The sequence below is a fragment of the Metopolophium dirhodum genome, chromosome 5, assembly GCF_019925205.1.
Source record: "Metopolophium dirhodum isolate CAU chromosome 5, ASM1992520v1, whole genome shotgun sequence".
In the NCBI taxonomy this organism is placed as follows: Eukaryota; Metazoa; Arthropoda; class Insecta; order Hemiptera; family Aphididae; genus Metopolophium; species Metopolophium dirhodum.
Window position 1 is genome coordinate 7,304,313 of NC_083564.1, and position 17,508 is coordinate 7,321,820.

Consider the following 17,508-nt stretch of genomic DNA (forward strand, 5'->3'; position numbering starts at 1 on the left):
ACGCCAGTTTTTGAATCAAGTAGATTTTATTTTATTTTTCATTAAAATTCAGAAAGGATTTACACTTGATAATGTATGAAATGATTGTTAAATTATTTTGTCACTTTTGAGATCTTTATAGACATTTTAAATTCAATAGTTTCTTCATTTTACAATTGTATTCAAATCATTAGACATCCATTACGTTTACCTAATTACCTATATTCAGATACAACGTAGGTTAATCCCCCGGGCCAGCTCGTCATCTCTGATAATATCGTTATGGCCTCGACGAGCGATGTCGCTATAATAACACTCGTCGGGTGTAATAATAAAAAATAAATAATAATATAAAATTCAATACAGCTGCTGCAGGTCAAGAAAAAGGTTTTGAATAAAAACCGTAACTGGTGTCGACATCTGTGCGCGCGGTAGACCAAAGCGCGCCATCTATAAGTAGTGCTCGTTTCGGCGACATCGCTACCGGCGCGTCGTCTGTCGTCGTCGACCGGTCGGCAAAAAGTTCACGGTCGTTCGTCGTCGGCGGTGGCGGCGGCGGCGGCACCCCGCGCTGGCCAGATCCAACCCTTCACGTGACGGTGCGGCTGTCGTTCGCGGGGAGTGGCGGTGCAATCAATAACGACGCAACCCTTATGCGTCGAAGCCGGCGCAGCGGATTCGGCCGACGAGACGCGTCGTCGTCGTCGTCCGTTCACCGCCTACGCCGCGCCGCTACCGAAATTTAAACGACCGACGCGAGCGCCGCCGTCTCCAGTCCACCAACGCAACCACCCTCCACACCACCACTCATCGAGCCGTACCACTGCTACCACTCGCGAAAACCCGCAAAACGCGTGCCACCGCGCCCCGAGATTACGTATTTTTGTTGTTTCGCTGGACGCGGATGAACGCCGACCGAGCGCGCGCCGCAGCCGTACATCGATCCGTACACGTGCGTGGGCGATACGGCGCTAAACACATCCCCCGCCGCCCACGAGACGCGTCTCTCGATCGGCGATTGTGCGATCGCCGTCGCTGCTCGCTGCACACACTCCCGACGACAGACGTGTATACATCGCGGTCGCAGCACCGTTTACCGGCCACTGTACAGCAACCGCCCGTGAGTGGTACCGTGTGAGTAATAATAACGACGTGACGAAATACCACCTACCTACGCGTAAAGTATAAAAATCGGAATAAACTGCGTGTGTCGATCGTGTGACGATCGGTTTAAAATATTGTATTAAACCCCGTCGCGCATCGCCGTGTATTGTAACAATATTGTCGTCACAATATTACAATATTATCGTATCCTATCAGTGCCGCGGGTGCCGGTGCCAACGGTTGTCTGGTCGGCGGTGACCGACATGGACCGCCGCGCCGAACCACCGACCACATCGGGCGCGACGCGGTCCTGCTGCTGCTGCTGCCCGACGACGGGACGGACCTGCTGGTCGTCAACACGCGCTGCGGCCGCGCGAACACGTCCCGCCGCTAGTACGTGAGATCGCTACTGCTGCTGCTGCAGGGCTCCGTCCGCGGCGGCGACGGTGACGACGGTGACGACGACGACGACGTCGTCGTCGACCACTGTGCAGCGAAGGTGCAGGCGGCGGATGAGGCGACGTGGTGATCGCCGGTGGTGGCTTGTACCGTCACAGCAGCAGGTCGTCTCTCGACACCGGTTTACGTGATAATTATGGTCGTGGCCGCAACCATGGCCAGCATGGATGACCACGAGCGGAAGATTGTCGTCGAGTTCTGTCAACTGCTCGAACAGTCCAAGCAGCTATTCAACGGGCTCCGGTAAGTGGCGGTGCTATAATTACGTGTGCAGTCGGTGACTGATTATAATATCAACCCGTCGGGTGAGTGACGATGATCGATGTCCGTCGTCACGTCTATAATTTGATAATAATTTATTTAAATTTTACAATAGCCTTTCGGCGCGAGCTTTTAGCTTTTGAAGGGTTAACAATAACTTTTTTTTCTTTTATATGACGTTTATACTGATGAGTTATGACTTATGTTGACTATATTGACGGACTAAAAACAATAAATAATTTTTAAATTTTAAATTTTAAATAATAATTGTATACTTATATTATATACTTTATGGTAATATGTCAGCGTGGTACGATATTATGATATTATAACAAGAGAGAGAGAGAGAGAGAATAGACGATAATATTCTCTTATCGCGTCCTCGCGTACTACAGCTAAAATATAGCTGCAGCGTACACGCGTATGCGTCATGTCCGTATAATATATAGACCGGTGTTTTTGCGTTTTTATGTATTTCGTCATACTCATATTATAATATTATACTCGACGATCCAAATATTCGACGTTACTGCTTTTTGAAAAAGCACGTAGCTAGGGGCGGTTCAGAATTGAAAAATGGGGTGAGGGGGATTTTTTCAGAGAAAATTTAAATATAGTTTTAATATACACAACTTTAACATTTAATATGCCATTTATTTATTAATATACTAAATGCGTGATGTCAGACAAGTCCAAAGGGGGTAAGCCTCTTTAGCCCTCTCCCCATCGTACTAGATCCACTGACGCACGTCGTATAATATTATAATGACGTCGACAAATTATTGTTTCAATGTGGTGCTCTCGTTAGTCGTTATGTAACTAAGCTTAGAGTAGGTTTAAGAAATATAAATACATTTCCGAGTATAACACTAATCATATATAGGTATACTTTACCTATACGCCATAATAATATTACATTGTATTTACGTCATCGTGTGGCATTTATACGTCTACGCAATAATACACCTATTGTGCTCGCGTTGACAAAAAACACAAACACGCACATACACACACACACGTCCGTTGAAATAGTAAAATACTAACGGTAGTACGTTACCAAGCGACGCTTATATACCCTGATTACGTTATTTCGTGCGCTTAGCGTTTTTTTTTTTTTAAATGATGGTTTTACGAATATTATATTCAAACGTGGGACGTGATTTAGTCGTTCAAAAAAGTCTGTATGTGGGGGGGGGGGGGTTTGGAAAAATATAATACGAGACCATCAAAACACGTACCGGGTGCCCCATCCAGGAAGGTATACGAATATATAGTAATATAATCGTATCGTGCATCGTTATGAATATGCACGGGTTCGATTTTATTTTAATTTTCTACAAATCCGGGGACGTTGGCGGTTGACATCGTTTCAGATTTTCAGCAGGGAGCAAACGCTTTAAGCACACTGATTTTATCCCACACGGCCCACATTTTGTTTTTTACCATACCTACTAAACGCTTAGGTTTTAATGGCGGGCTAGGGTCTTTTTTTTAAATATTTTATATTGCCTACCTGTCTACATTAAAATATTTTAAACGATGGTATCCAGTGAACATTTATACGATTGATATATAACCGATTGGCGATTATATATAATATAAGTACAAGGTACTTCCGGTAATATTCTTATGATTACATAATGCTAATTAGTAATTACACATAATGATAAATGATAACACATGATATAGAATAGAAAATGGGGAGGAAAAGAATACCCAGTCTGACGACCACAAATAACGTTTCCAGTGATTTAAGTTTTTCACTGTGCTCAGTGCTGTGTATATGCCTGTATATTATATTAGTAGTGTTAAATACATATTATTATGATCCCTTCCCAATAAAAAAAAAATTGCATCGTTTTGATACTTATATTTTGTTTAATACTTAATTGTTGGGTACATAATATTTTTACTAATCGTTACTAAACGCTCGACATAGGTACATTACGGTAAGGTTAGGTAAGTACGTTTCATAGATCTCCGTGCACTGAAAAACTTGTTAAGCTCAAATATATCACTATAGAAACCAAAAATACAATATACACTATAAACAAATCATATTATAATATGTCGTATACTCGAATGGTGTATTGATAGGTATTCGAGTATTCGACATTGGGGTAAAGCCAAAAAATCTAATATTAACATCATCCAATTCATTCTGTTAATCAACCTACGCTCAGTGACAGGTGCATCGTGGTTCGCAACCTACGACGATAGCATAACCACTAACTCCACAATTACTTAAAAATACAAACACTTGCTAAACTAGTCTGTGACCATTACAGAATAAATTCCATGTCACTACACTAATCCGTCTAAACCACACAAATACATTTTTTATCCAGGCTCTACGCCTATACTAACGCTTTAGTAACCCCTCACACCATTTTTAAACGCAACTCAAATGGCAGAGATCTCTTCTAATATTTTCATCATCTTACTTTACAACTAGCAAATAATAACAAAATAAAAATATTTATCTCAGAGTATAAATCCACGGCGCTTTTGAAGTGATCTTACTGGACAACCATTTCCCACAAGTCAACGCGTCACCATTTTTAATTGAATCAAATTTACACATTCTATAGGTATTTGTGTACGGTGTATAGGTACTGATTTTAAATATTTACTTTAAAGTAAAATATTTTAGAAAACTACATATTTAATAACATATTTACCTGCAGAATGTGCATTAAAAACACCCTGAAAGGGCTGCGTACGAATTGATTCCCGGGTAATCAAGAGGTATGTACAAGTTGAATCCCTGGTCATTTTATATTATTTTCAATATTTAGTCAAATATTCAGCCTATTAGCCTCACCCAAGAAACACCACGAGGAGGTTGGCCGACAAGTTTCTCAAAAATATTGTTCATTTTAGTTTTTTCATGATTTAAAAATCATTCAATTTTTTGTTAAAAAATTATTATTTAAAAAAAATAGTAATTTGGTAAAGTGTATATTGTATAACATATTGTTTTTAAAAATTGGTATCTGCAGGTAATGAGAATACCAGTATACCATGAAATATAATGACCCGGGAATCAACTAATACATAAAGTAGGTCCAGGAATCAACTCACCTACTGCACCTGAAAGACCCTGTTATGTCACTTATAAAAAAGTCAATTGGAGGTCTATCCCTCCCCCGTACAACCAACCACCACGAAAAAATCGCCCACACACGCAGTGATACGCAATGATTGTATAAACTATTTTTACCCAGAGAGATTTTAATTTTTAATTTTAAATTCTATTTACAGAGACCTTCCACAATGCGGTCAGAAAATCTGGCAAGGGTATTTCGGCAAGACTTTCGACGTTTATACAAAACTTTGGAAGTTTCAGCAGCAACATAGGTAATTCGTGAATGTGTATATTTTGTAATATTGTAATATAACTCTTACATTGAGGCAGCACAATTATTATAATAATTGGTCGTATATATATACTGCAAGAGGGATGACCAACCGGCGGCGGGTCTATCCGCCAAATCGTTTTGTTCGGCCTACTGCACTTTAATACTGTTTTTCATTGTCTAATATTAATATGAAGTTTATTATGTATATTTTTATCAGTAACTATATTAAATTAATAATTTAATATTGTGTTTAAGCACTTCATTTCACATGACAATATTATACGATTGACAAAAAAAACCCTTTTTTTCTTGTCCGCAAACATTATAAAATGTAAAACATTCATCTCGATTGTTATTTTTTTCTTTTTTTTTACTCAAAGTAAATATTATATTATTTAAAAAGCTATACCGTAATAACCAAAATATCACACGTACAATGATATAATTTATGCGAATTTATTATTATTATAATAATTTAATATTCCTTTCATGTGTTCACTTCAGTGTTGAACAAAAAATATTATAGAATTTAATCTTAATTTTTTTTGTCTGTTTTTACTTTTAACAATGCTGTTTAGTATGTTTTAACGTTTTTTGATGACATACTCTCAAGTTTATAAATAAAAGATAATTTGTTGTACTGCACAGCTTAAATTATTTCAACTCTTGATTACCTACGTAGCATATAATAATTATATTTATTATTTATATAATATGTACCTACAATTGTACACTTAGTATTTTATACAGTTTACCTTTGTTTTTTACTATAAATGAAAAACTTAATCAATGTTTTTTCTATTTAATATATTTTATTGATCGTTTATAACATTTACTCGCTGTAGTTTTCACATAAATGAAACTTAACTCATAATGTTTTGATGTGGGGAACTATTTAAATTTGATTTTTTTTACATCGTTGCGGCGGTACCCAACAAACTGTATAAATTCGACCTTAAATAATAATATTATTATTTTTCCAACATATTAAAAATAAATAGAATAATTAACGCAGGTACTTAAAATAATAATATACAATGAAAACATATTTACCTGACCAAGTAATTATATACCTCCAAACCTAATAAAACATTTTTCTCGAAAAATACTCGCACGACTAAATCCATAAAATCGAAAATGTTCAGTCTAATTTCATGTTGAATTGTTTTGTTTCAGACAAGTGTTGGATACAAAGTATGGCTTAAAGCGATGGCAAATAGGTGAAATAGCCTCGAAAATAGGTCAACTGTATTATCATTACTAGTGAGTATATTCATATTCTTCAGTCAGGCATAAAAATTCCACACTATCCGATGAGCCCATAACTATATTGATCCCTTCAACATACTTAACGTGGTGTAAAGATAAAAAAATTCGTACAAAAGCCAACGAACCAAGCGACGACAGCCCCTAAATGGCAAACGGGCAAACTAAATTAATTTCGAATTCGACGCTGCTGTGTTTTACTCGAGGTTTTAAGTGTTTTTTCGGGTTATCCTTATAAATTATCGGTCAAGGGTTTTAATTATATTATCCACTTGTGAACGTGATCTCGGGGAAAAAACTACCATTTTACACTATTACGAGTATATATATAACATATATATATATAGGTACCCTATTATAATGTATGGCAGTCACTCCATTATATAGCTTATTTTACATAATGCGTAAAATCGATGCAAACGCGGTCATACTTGGACTTGTCGGCTTATATATACAGGGTGTAACAGAAATAACTGACACACGTAGTAAACCAAATATGTGTAATGACTTTGGTTCTAAGTAATATAACATTTTTTTTTTTTAATTTATTAATAACAACAGTCGTAATATAATATTTAATTTTAAAAAAATATTTAAAACAGATATTTATAAAAATAAAAGTTATTCCATAGTTGGTTAATTAAATCTATCAGCTGTTTCTATTACACGCTGTACATGGGTTTTTTTTTATTTAGCGAGAGTTTTAAGGGATTGGGGGTAGTATAGTTTTCAAGTATAAAACAATAGTGTCGTGGCATGTCTTTTGAGCGTGACGGGCCTATTTTTTTTTCACAATTCACTTATCGATTAAAAACTCTTTGGCCGTTGTATAATACAAGTTTTCATTACACAAGATCCATGTAAATTTTAATTTAACACATTCCTACATTATATCATATAAGTAGGTACGTACAAAATCCTCACATTTACTTACACAATATTATTATATCCATCACTCCATTAGGTGTATATGGCATAATTTAAATGCAATTAAATAATTTGTTTTAGCCTTAGAACCAGCGATACGAACAATTTGAACGAAGCGTATTCTTTCTATTCGGCGATAAGAGGAAGACAATACTATTCTCGAGTATCTCAGGAAGATAGGTAAGTTAAAAATAAACAAATTGACATTTAGCAATAGCAATTATTGTTTGATAGTTTAATTATAATATTTATATTTTTGAATTAAAAGTTACAATTTAGTATATACCTATAATAAATACACTGACAAAATAAAATTAAACACATATTATTATGAGTATTAATCTTTTATTTCATTATTTTTACCTATTATAAATACCTCCTGACATTTAAAGAAATATTAAGTTCTTACGATGACATGTAGCTAATATTATATTTATGCATCATGACTAGACATATAGCTATATGAAAACACATAATTTTGTATTGGCCCGAACGAGTGAATTAAAATCTATATTCCAAATATAAGCTAATTAATTTTAGTCAAGTTTTAAATAAAATTTTGATTTAATTTTGAACAAAGTCACTATTTTTTTCAATATAATATTGTGTAATAAAAATTATGTTTATAAGGTCAGTAAATAATTTAAAAATTTATATTTTCAATATATTTAAAATTAAAACTTTACAATTTAATGAAAAATATTTTTGAAAAATATTTTTGTAAAAATACAACCTTTTGTATAGATAAATACCATTTTATGTAATGTAAATAGTAAAATAAATTACCATTTTGAGACACTGAGACGTTAAATTAAAATGTATAGTTACTATATACTGTTTGAGATAACAAAATACAGCCTTTGATTATTATCCGCGAAAATATGAAAGTATATTTATACTCGAACCTTTATTATAGTTAATAGTTTTAATGTCAACTATACTATAAATGGAATAGTTCATTTTCAATATACACCAGTGTTTTAATGTTTTGATTGATCAATAAGAGTATAATATCATCAATTAAATATATAATGCTATATCCTGTTGGCCATAATACATTTAATAATAATATGCACCTTCTTATCGTATTATTATATTTTATGTTTAAAGCTGTTTTTACATCATAATGTTTAGTGGTAGATGTTAATTTATAAATTTTTTTGTTTCAGGTCTGATCTAATGGTGAAGAAACTGAGGTACTATGCTAGGTTTATCGTGGTGTGTCTGTTGCTAAGAAGAGTGGGAGCCATTCGCGAATTATTGGCTGTACGTATAATTTAGCGATAATTTGTATTAATATGAAATATATTGTAATTATTCTGAGTCAGCACTCAGTATCGTTTCCTCTTTACGCCTACATAATAATAAAGAGAAAAAAATCGATAACATTTTCATTGAATAGCATCGTTTTATTTTTATTTTTTACCTACAAGCATTTTTCTTACGTCTTATAAATTCGTGACTGTGTACTATTTTATGTACCTAGGAGCTCGACAAGCAAATCGTAGACTATACGAGTACGTACGAACCGGACGACCAGTTGGAATGGTCTTTGGTGTTGGAAGAAATCAAGACATTCGTAAAAGCCGACAGCATTGTAAACGTTTTACACGCTGACCAGAGCAGTGTCATACTTTCACACAGGTAAACAATACAACAATATACCTATAAAAAACACAATTCACCACACAATGTAATATACATACACAATATAATATAATATCATACTTAAGCCGGGTCCACACTACGCCATAACGTGTTGTTTCGCGTTTTCATGTTTATATCAAAATGCAATACCAATGATATGAATATTGTACTTGATTATAACATAATATAATTTTTTTTTAGTTATCACTTTTCCGCACATAAATGTAACCACACGGTCAAAAGTTGAATTTATTTAACTAGGCGGTATCGTCTGTTCACTGTTACTGGTAACTGTAATTATTTTATACGACACGGTGTAGTGTGAACCCGGCTTTATTCATGTCGAATAATATATTATGTTCCTATATATTATTACCTATGTTCCTTATATTCACGATACTCCACAATAGCTTTTGAGTATTCGTACTTCGTATATTATATATTATATTATAATGGTCGCCTTTTTACAGGCACAAGTGTTTTCAGCTCGTTGAAAATTAAAACTTATAAACCTAACCACCATATGAACGTGACCATATGCGTATGTGATAAGAATCCGGAATAAATATAAATTATATCATTAATTTTAAAGAATTTAATAGTCTACTACTTTAATTAATCCAATATGTAAATTTTTATTTTTGACGATATAATACAGGAACGTACTAATTGTAAAAATAGTACCTACTATATTATCTTATGTATCACAGCCCTATAGCTTTAGCGATGGTCCGACTATTTTGAATTTTTCTTGTATATTTCGCTATTGTCACTTATTGTTGGAAATTAAAATATTATGATAACAAAAACAACTATCAAAATTAATAATGATATTATAATCACTGATAACTTACGGCTCTCTGGTAACAAATTTGAAAATAACATAGATCGACAAGACGTAAAACTATTCCGAAGACATTTTAAAATATGAGTTAATATCGAATTCGCTAAGAAAAAGAGCCCTTCAGGCTTCAAGGGGATAAAATATAATGAGCTTTTTCTTGGAGTTCTTGGAGAGAATACCCCGTGCGCACTCCTATGCATTTTAGGTATGTGAATATTGGCTGCAGTACGTGTCTGCGGTATCTTTCCTACCCGTTCAATTTCCCTCTGTCAACAGCCAACAGCCAACATTCAATATATTTTTCGTGTTCGCTACACCGCAAATGATACCATACAACGTACAAAAGCGTTAACGCATGATTCGTTTTCCTTATACTCGTTTGACACGCACATATGCAATAAAAAGAAACTTTTGCAGTGCTACAAATTATTTTATATTATATAGGTACCTACCAATTATGCTTACAGGTTAACACCGCTGACTACGCCACCGGTGGAAAAATCCACGATGATGAATCTCTCGTTGCAAGAAATCATACTCATAGGAAACGCGTCAGAACAGGTGGGAAACACATCGAATACTATTATAATATATTATGTTATAAAGTATAAACGCATGGACATGATGCATAATAAATAATAATACTGTACAAATATGATCTAATGCAATCATCAACGATTATAATTTTTTATAACAATACAACTGTCAATTGTAGGTCAAGTTCAGCGAAATGACGATAGACATGTTCCGAATGATGCAGACGCTAGAAAGGGAAAAAAACCGAGACGAAGTTAATCACGTATCTGATCCTCCTTCAAGAGCATCATTTGTAAGTTATCACGATCAAATGTAACATTGATTAAATTTGATTTAAATTAAAAACAACGCATGATGATATATTCTGCACTGTATACGATAAAACATACATATAATATATTATTATGATTTATGTTAGTTTATTTGTGATCGGAAAAACAGAATATATTAAATATTTTAATCTATAAAATATCATATTGTTAGTCAGTACTTAGTTATAATTACTAAACATTTTTCGAAAATATTATAGGGGAGTGCTTTAATCCCCCCCCCCAAAAAAAAAATTGGCCTATGATTATAATTTATAATGTATAGCCTATAGTTATTATAATATAAGTTTGAATATTAATAATATATATAATATATATTTATATTATGGTATGACTATTGACTAAATCATTTCAATTTATTTTATAGGAAAAAAGTTACTCGATAACCAGTAATAAAACCTTAGCGTACCCAATGATGGCAAATCACGACGTGAATAGTTCAAGAAGAGAAAATCCTCACAAATATATACTTTATAAGCCAACTATTACTCAAATAATGATGTTTTTAGCCACAGGTTCAAACACACAAATTTTATTTTATTTATTCTCATTTTTAATTTATTATTTTTAATTTAAGGGTTTAAAGAGCTCCCTGCAAATGGCGTGCTACTCATGTACGTTTCGGCAGATGGATGCTTTCAAACCTCGAAACACGTAAATGATTGTAAGTAAAATATTTATAAATTAAATGCATGTCTATAGGTACGCGTTTAGCTTGTTCCAAAAGACATATCATGAATATTTCATATACACCTATATAATAATATAATATAATATACAATATATCATGTATTATGTTAACGGTATAGGTAGGTACTTATAACCATGACACAATAGATAGGTATCATCACAGTTGTAATAGTTTTTTTTCAGTATACATCTCCTTCACCTCCGGCCATTATCTTAGTTTTCCACTTTTCATTGGTTAATTTTTTTCTATGTTATACATATGTATGTATGTATATGATTGATAACTAATAAGAAGTGGAGAACTACGATATAAGTGAAGTTAAGAGCGGAGGATGCGTATCAAAGAACAGTGATGATGCCTATCTATTTTGCCATGCATATAACTTTATACAAATTAGAATGTTTTTCGTGCATAATATATTTGAAATATAGTTACAACCTAATAGACAATTATTTTTCAGTGGGTTACGATTGTGGAGGAGTCATGGCAAGTAGCAAACGAGAAATGGAACTGACCAATAAAAAAGGTGTACATGTAAAAGAAATCCACTGGTAAGAATTAGAATAACGTTCTAACCCAAAATATTATATATAATAGGTTGTAAAACCTAAAAAATGTATTAATTTATTTTATTCATTTGATAGCTTATATCCAGGAGATCTTTACCCGTTCACTAGAAAACCATTGTTCGTTATTATTGATTCCGATAATAGTTTTGCCTTTCAATACATACCGAGGTATTTCGGCCATCCGTTCGTCGTGCTCATGTCTCCCCAGGAGTTGCCGGATAAACTTCACGGTCGGAAGAATGATATTATAATAATAAATAATAACGTAGTAATAATATAATAATATTTTTATAAAAAATGGACATATGAACTAATATAGATGATGAATTTTGGTTAATGAGATATCAAAGTTCTAAGTCATTATTCTGAACTAACTGTCAACAAAACAAATATTACTATTTTCGTGCACTAATGTTATTTTTAGTCTAAATTTAGTCTAAAAATTGAGGATTTAAAACGCCTTAATTTAAATACCTTAAAATTACAGTAAATATTTAGAAAATGCCGTTTTTTATAGAAAATGATAAATTAAGTAATATAGTGGAATACTTTAGTTTCTACGATTAATATTTTTTGAATATTAAGAAAATACCCTTAAAGTATATGGCTATATTAAATATCGTTTGAATCGTTTGATGATAAATCCTTATTATTCGTTTAAATACCTATCTAATGTTGTCAAATTATGAACTTCAATCGCTCATAAAAAATGTATTTGGATTTATAATCATAATTACTTAATATTTTTTTTAGTAAAAAAAACTTGAGGTAATTTGTTTTATATTTTAAAGTTTCTTTACTCACTAACAAAAATTGAATGATAACTAAATATTAAATAAAATTTTGAAAAAGTCAAAAATATTAAATGAATGGCAATAAATACCAAAAATAAGCGCCTAAATATTTTGAAAATGATATCATGTCTAGAAAACAATGTTTAAGTCTCTAAGTTGTTAATTTTTGAATTTCAACTAAAAAACAAGATTTTAACATTTTGTTGCGCTTAAACAATTTCAGTTTCCTAAAATTTTATTTTTTATTTTTCCTGATTAATTTGAGATGTACCTACTATACTTTTTTAGTTTTGACTAATCCACCTTCTCCCCTTAAAATAACAAATAGATCCGATTATCTGCCAAAATCCACCCTCAAAGTCGAAGGTTGAAACATTTTTACTATAGATACTCCAAAATGTGATTATTGACACAAAAAAAAATGTGATTTTTGACTCTTCGACTACACGCTCTGCTCAGAACCAATTATACATTATACTCTTTTTATTTAATACTTAAAAAAATAATAAACGAAAACAGTTCTTCATTATATTTTTAACGACATAACTCCCCACTTTTTCCCAATTTATAGTTTTTTTTATACAATATAAATACCAAATTAATAGTTTTTAACTGCACTACAACTTGGCTAGGCTATTATTTAGAATCCTGTTGGTACAGGTATTGTTTAGATTTTCACTAGTTTACGGTTGGAAAATAGTGACTAAAATGACTGACTAATCAAAAAAAAACAATTCACATAATACATAGGTCGGTACACAAGATAGCCTCTAGAAATACCAGTGGCTAATCTTAATTTTTTTTTTTTTTTGGGGTGGGGCAAAAGTAAAATAGTACAAAAACTGGCTACAAAATTAGCTAAATACGGTGTAAAACATAGGGAAACTACGGTGATTGGGGGAGGAGCAAATGCCCCCTCTGCCCCCCCCCTGGATCCGCCACTGAGAAATACATCAAATTTTTAACATCAACATATGTGTCTTCAAATTAAATTGCCTTATATTACCTATAAAGCTTTAAGATATTATTATATTATTATGTTGTTTAATTAAAATATATATTTATACATACCTAATACATATTTTATACAAGTGTATGATTCTTATTAGATTATGTGTCTTTTTTTATCCAACAGAACAACTACAGCATAACGGAAGTTTGTTCACGTTGTTCTTGCATAGCCCTTTGACTGCATTCTGTCTCATATGTAATATCCTAACGGTTAAAATGCATTTATGGGAGAGGGCCAATTCGTACGTAGATAGGTTCATCACGGAAGCTAGCCGTCTGTTTACCAGCAAAGTGAAACCAGGTAAATAAACCGAGATACAAAAAATACAAGATTCCATAAACAATTGCTTCGTGCAACTATTATTTGATACATAAACGTTAATGTTATTTTTTCAGACGTGTCTTACATACAGTTCTTCGGTGACGACTTTTTACGGTTATTATTATTGCGGTACGTCTTTTGCCACGTTGTACTTCGTCATCATCGAGCATTCGTTGTGAGTTAACAATTATATTATTATTATTTTTATTTATCATCATTCGTCAATATTATTATAATGTACAATTATACATTTTGAGTTAACACTTGTGTCATCGTTTTTCGTTAAGAAATAACAATTAACACAATATATCAAGTTAGATGTACCCATCATTTATTACTATACCTTTTGGCTTTTAATGCTTTTATATTAAAATGTTAAAAGCTACAAGAAGAGGATAGTAATATTTATTTAAGACACATACCACACACGATAATATGTGCATACAACAACTCGTACATTAAATATGTTTTAATTTAGACATTGGCATAAAAAGTATCTGCAAATTATACGCATTGTGGAAACGGTTTGCGATAGTGAGATGTGCTATTTTTGAATGTACCAAACACATAAATATATATTAACTTTTGCAAACAGCGTAGGAATATGCGAAATCCTACGGATTTCTGAAAATCTGTAAATCGTTTTCAAATATATTGGAATGTTTATTAAACAAATATTTAATCTCCCTAAAACCTTATTTTACTTATATTGTATTTATATATATTTGTTTTCCACTTTTTAATAATACACACTTCAAAGCACTATAATATTATCGAAAATGTATACGTCACTACGTCGTGTATACGTCATTTACTTTGTAAATTCACAAAAATGAATTTTTTATTCAAATTATCCATAAATAATAACAAAAATATATTATGAATACATCTTCGCCTAGACAATGTTGTTTATATTCTTGTTTGTATGATAACTTTATTATTTTAAGTGGTATTCTGTGTTCATTGACTACCGCTGGTTCAGCAACAACATCTAAAAATAATTTGTCTTCAGATGTATAAGTCTAATAAATATTGAAACAAGCGTTCACAAAAAAACAAAAAAAAAACATGCAGTTACATAATAGTGCGTGTATTTTATGCTCAAATATGCTTCGTACGTTTTCGACCATGAACATTGCAGTTTGCACATTGCACAAGTACCTAATAAATAATAAAAATATAAATATACGAATTTCGACCGTAGGAACTTAATTCCATAGCTTTTACGCAAGAATAACACTCGAACGCCATTAAGTAGATTTTAAAGGTTTTTTTTTTAAATCCACAGCCATGGTAATTTTACGAGTTGTATAAGTACTGTTATTTCTACTATCTCTTAGACTCTAGCATACAAACATGTAAGTTCTTACATCTTACATATTATTATTTATTATACATTTTTCCGATTAGCATCCAAATAAATACCGAATATCTGAATAAAATAAAAAAGACAGGTTATCTACACTAATTATCTGATAAATTTATCAGTGTCCGTTTGGGACGAGGGATAATATTTTTAGTCGTTACATTTTTTTTTTACATGTTTGCCTATTTTATAGATCGTATAAAAGGCGTACTAACTAATAACAATTTTATCTGTTTTAGGGAGAACAGTATCTTCCGCGGTGTCAACCGCCATTGCCTTTGGCCAGTTTTTTAGACGAGATATCTCTGAAGAAATACGTAAGAGAGTTGGCCAAACACTTGGACGTTTTGTCACATTTCGAAAACTTCGAATGATCCCAACGACCCACTATTATTATTATATTGCTCGGCGGTCGTCAACTTCTTCCAGTATAAAAATAATAATTATTATTATTATTGTTGTTATTTTATTATAATACGTCATAGTATGTAGTATACCATATTATTATATAATATTATGTTTCTATAAATATTGTACAAAGTCGTGAAATCCGCGTGTGACCTATAATACCTGCATATTGTGTGAAAATTGTTCGGATATATGATGTAAGTCAACGATATTTAAATCTGTTTAAAAATCTTGATTTCGACCAAACGTACGTAAAATGTGGTGATTCAATATTCGTCTAGTTTATAGATGTTTATCCCACATATATTAATTGTTTTGTTTCCAATAACCGGAGTTCGATATTTTGTTCAACATATTAGGTATATACGTTCAGTTAAATAGTAGTATCTAGATAAATTAATATAATATACATATGTATATTTATACGATTTATGTTCATGTATAAATATATGTATATATATATATATTATATTAAAAAATAAAATATCTAAGATATAATATATATATTTATACAATATATGTTTATATGTATACAGGGTGTTTTGCCAAAGATTGGCCACACTGCTTTTTTCTTTAATGATAAACTTATTCAAAATCTGAATTTTTGAATCTTCGAATATACTTAAAGACTATATTTTTTAATACTTTATACTGTGTTTGCATCATTTAAGGAGTAGCATGTGTCAGTATCATCAAACTTCGGTTTTTTAAATGGGAACCATAGTTTTCAAAGGGTGAACCTTAATTTACTTTAAATTATTCAGCAGATATTTTTTTGAGAATTGTTATGTATAAAAATAAAATTTGCACAAGTATAGATTCCGAGCTATTAAACATTTAGTTTATAGGTGCTAAGGATAATAGGTTTGGAAAATATGAAGGCTATGGTGATTTTAAAATTATAGTTATATTAATACTAATCTAACAACATTTTAATTTTTTTTTAAACAGTCTTAGTATAGTAAACACTAATTTCAACATGACATCTATTTTGTATTTTTGTAAAACCATTAATTTTAAGGACTATGTTATCCCTAGATTATCCATTTTAATAATCAGAAACTACTCGTCTGATTTTTAATTTAGATACCTACATCAAAATTATCAACAAAAAAATGGTCTATTCAATAGTTTAATGTAAAACAAGGGTTCTCGTTGAAAAAAAAAACAGAAGTTTTAATTTCCACAGAATACTTCTTATCTAAGTGGTACAAAAATCTGAAGTAGGTATTCAAAGAATATAAATACGGTCTTTCAAAAAAATTCAAAAATCAGATGAATAACTGCATTATGTATTATTTAAAAAAGAAAGGGGTGGACATGCTTGGCGAATCACACTGTATATTATATTATGTTACATAAATAATATATGATTATTATTTTCTTTGTTTAGGCCCTAATGGCTTATTTATTTGTTCATATAATCTGTTAAAAACTATTTAACTCCATCGTAATATATTTGAAACTTAATAATGTGTTATGGTTTAATCAAAATACGTTCGATCGAAAGTACAATAAACGTATATAAGCGCTAAGGAAGCCTATAATGTTTATATGCGTCAATAAAAGTACCAAACTACAATGTTATATTATTATATAAGTTATGTGTACCAATTACATTTGAAAAAAACC

General features: G+C 31.8%; 1 protein-coding gene across 1 annotated transcript; it reads left to right on the forward strand.

Moving 5' to 3' along the window:
* Positions 1–609: 609 nt before the first annotated feature.
* On the forward strand, positions 610–17,463 carry LOC132945408 (protein SCAI). The gene is made up of 15 exons (XM_061015143.1): positions 610–1,785; positions 5,068–5,163; positions 6,342–6,428; positions 7,440–7,538; positions 8,528–8,624; positions 8,845–9,002; positions 10,317–10,410; positions 10,565–10,678; positions 11,083–11,230; positions 11,293–11,379; positions 11,867–11,957; positions 12,051–12,205; positions 13,905–14,081; positions 14,177–14,277; positions 15,708–17,463. Exons 1-15 carry the CDS (start codon positions 1,679–1,681, stop codon positions 15,840–15,842), a joined length of 1,746 nt encoding a protein of 581 aa, XP_060871126.1. The 5' UTR covers positions 610–1,678; the 3' UTR covers positions 15,843–17,463.
* The last annotated feature ends 45 nt before the right edge of the window (positions 17,464–17,508 follow it).

What these genes read in the sequence shown, in the direction of transcription:
- LOC132945408 (XM_061015143.1), top strand. Translation starts at nt 1,679, where the DNA reads ATGGTCGTGGCCGCAACCATGGCCAGCATGGATGACCACGAGCGGAAG. An exon ending in CATGTAAAAGAAATCCACTG is followed by an intron (nt 11,958 to 12,050) that starts GTAAGAATTAGA and finishes TTCATTTGATAG; the next exon opens with CTTATATCCAGGAGATCTTT. An exon ending in GTCATCATCGAGCATTCGTT is followed by an intron (nt 14,278 to 15,707) that starts GTGAGTTAACAA and finishes TATCTGTTTTAG; the next exon opens with GGAGAACAGTATCTTCCGCG.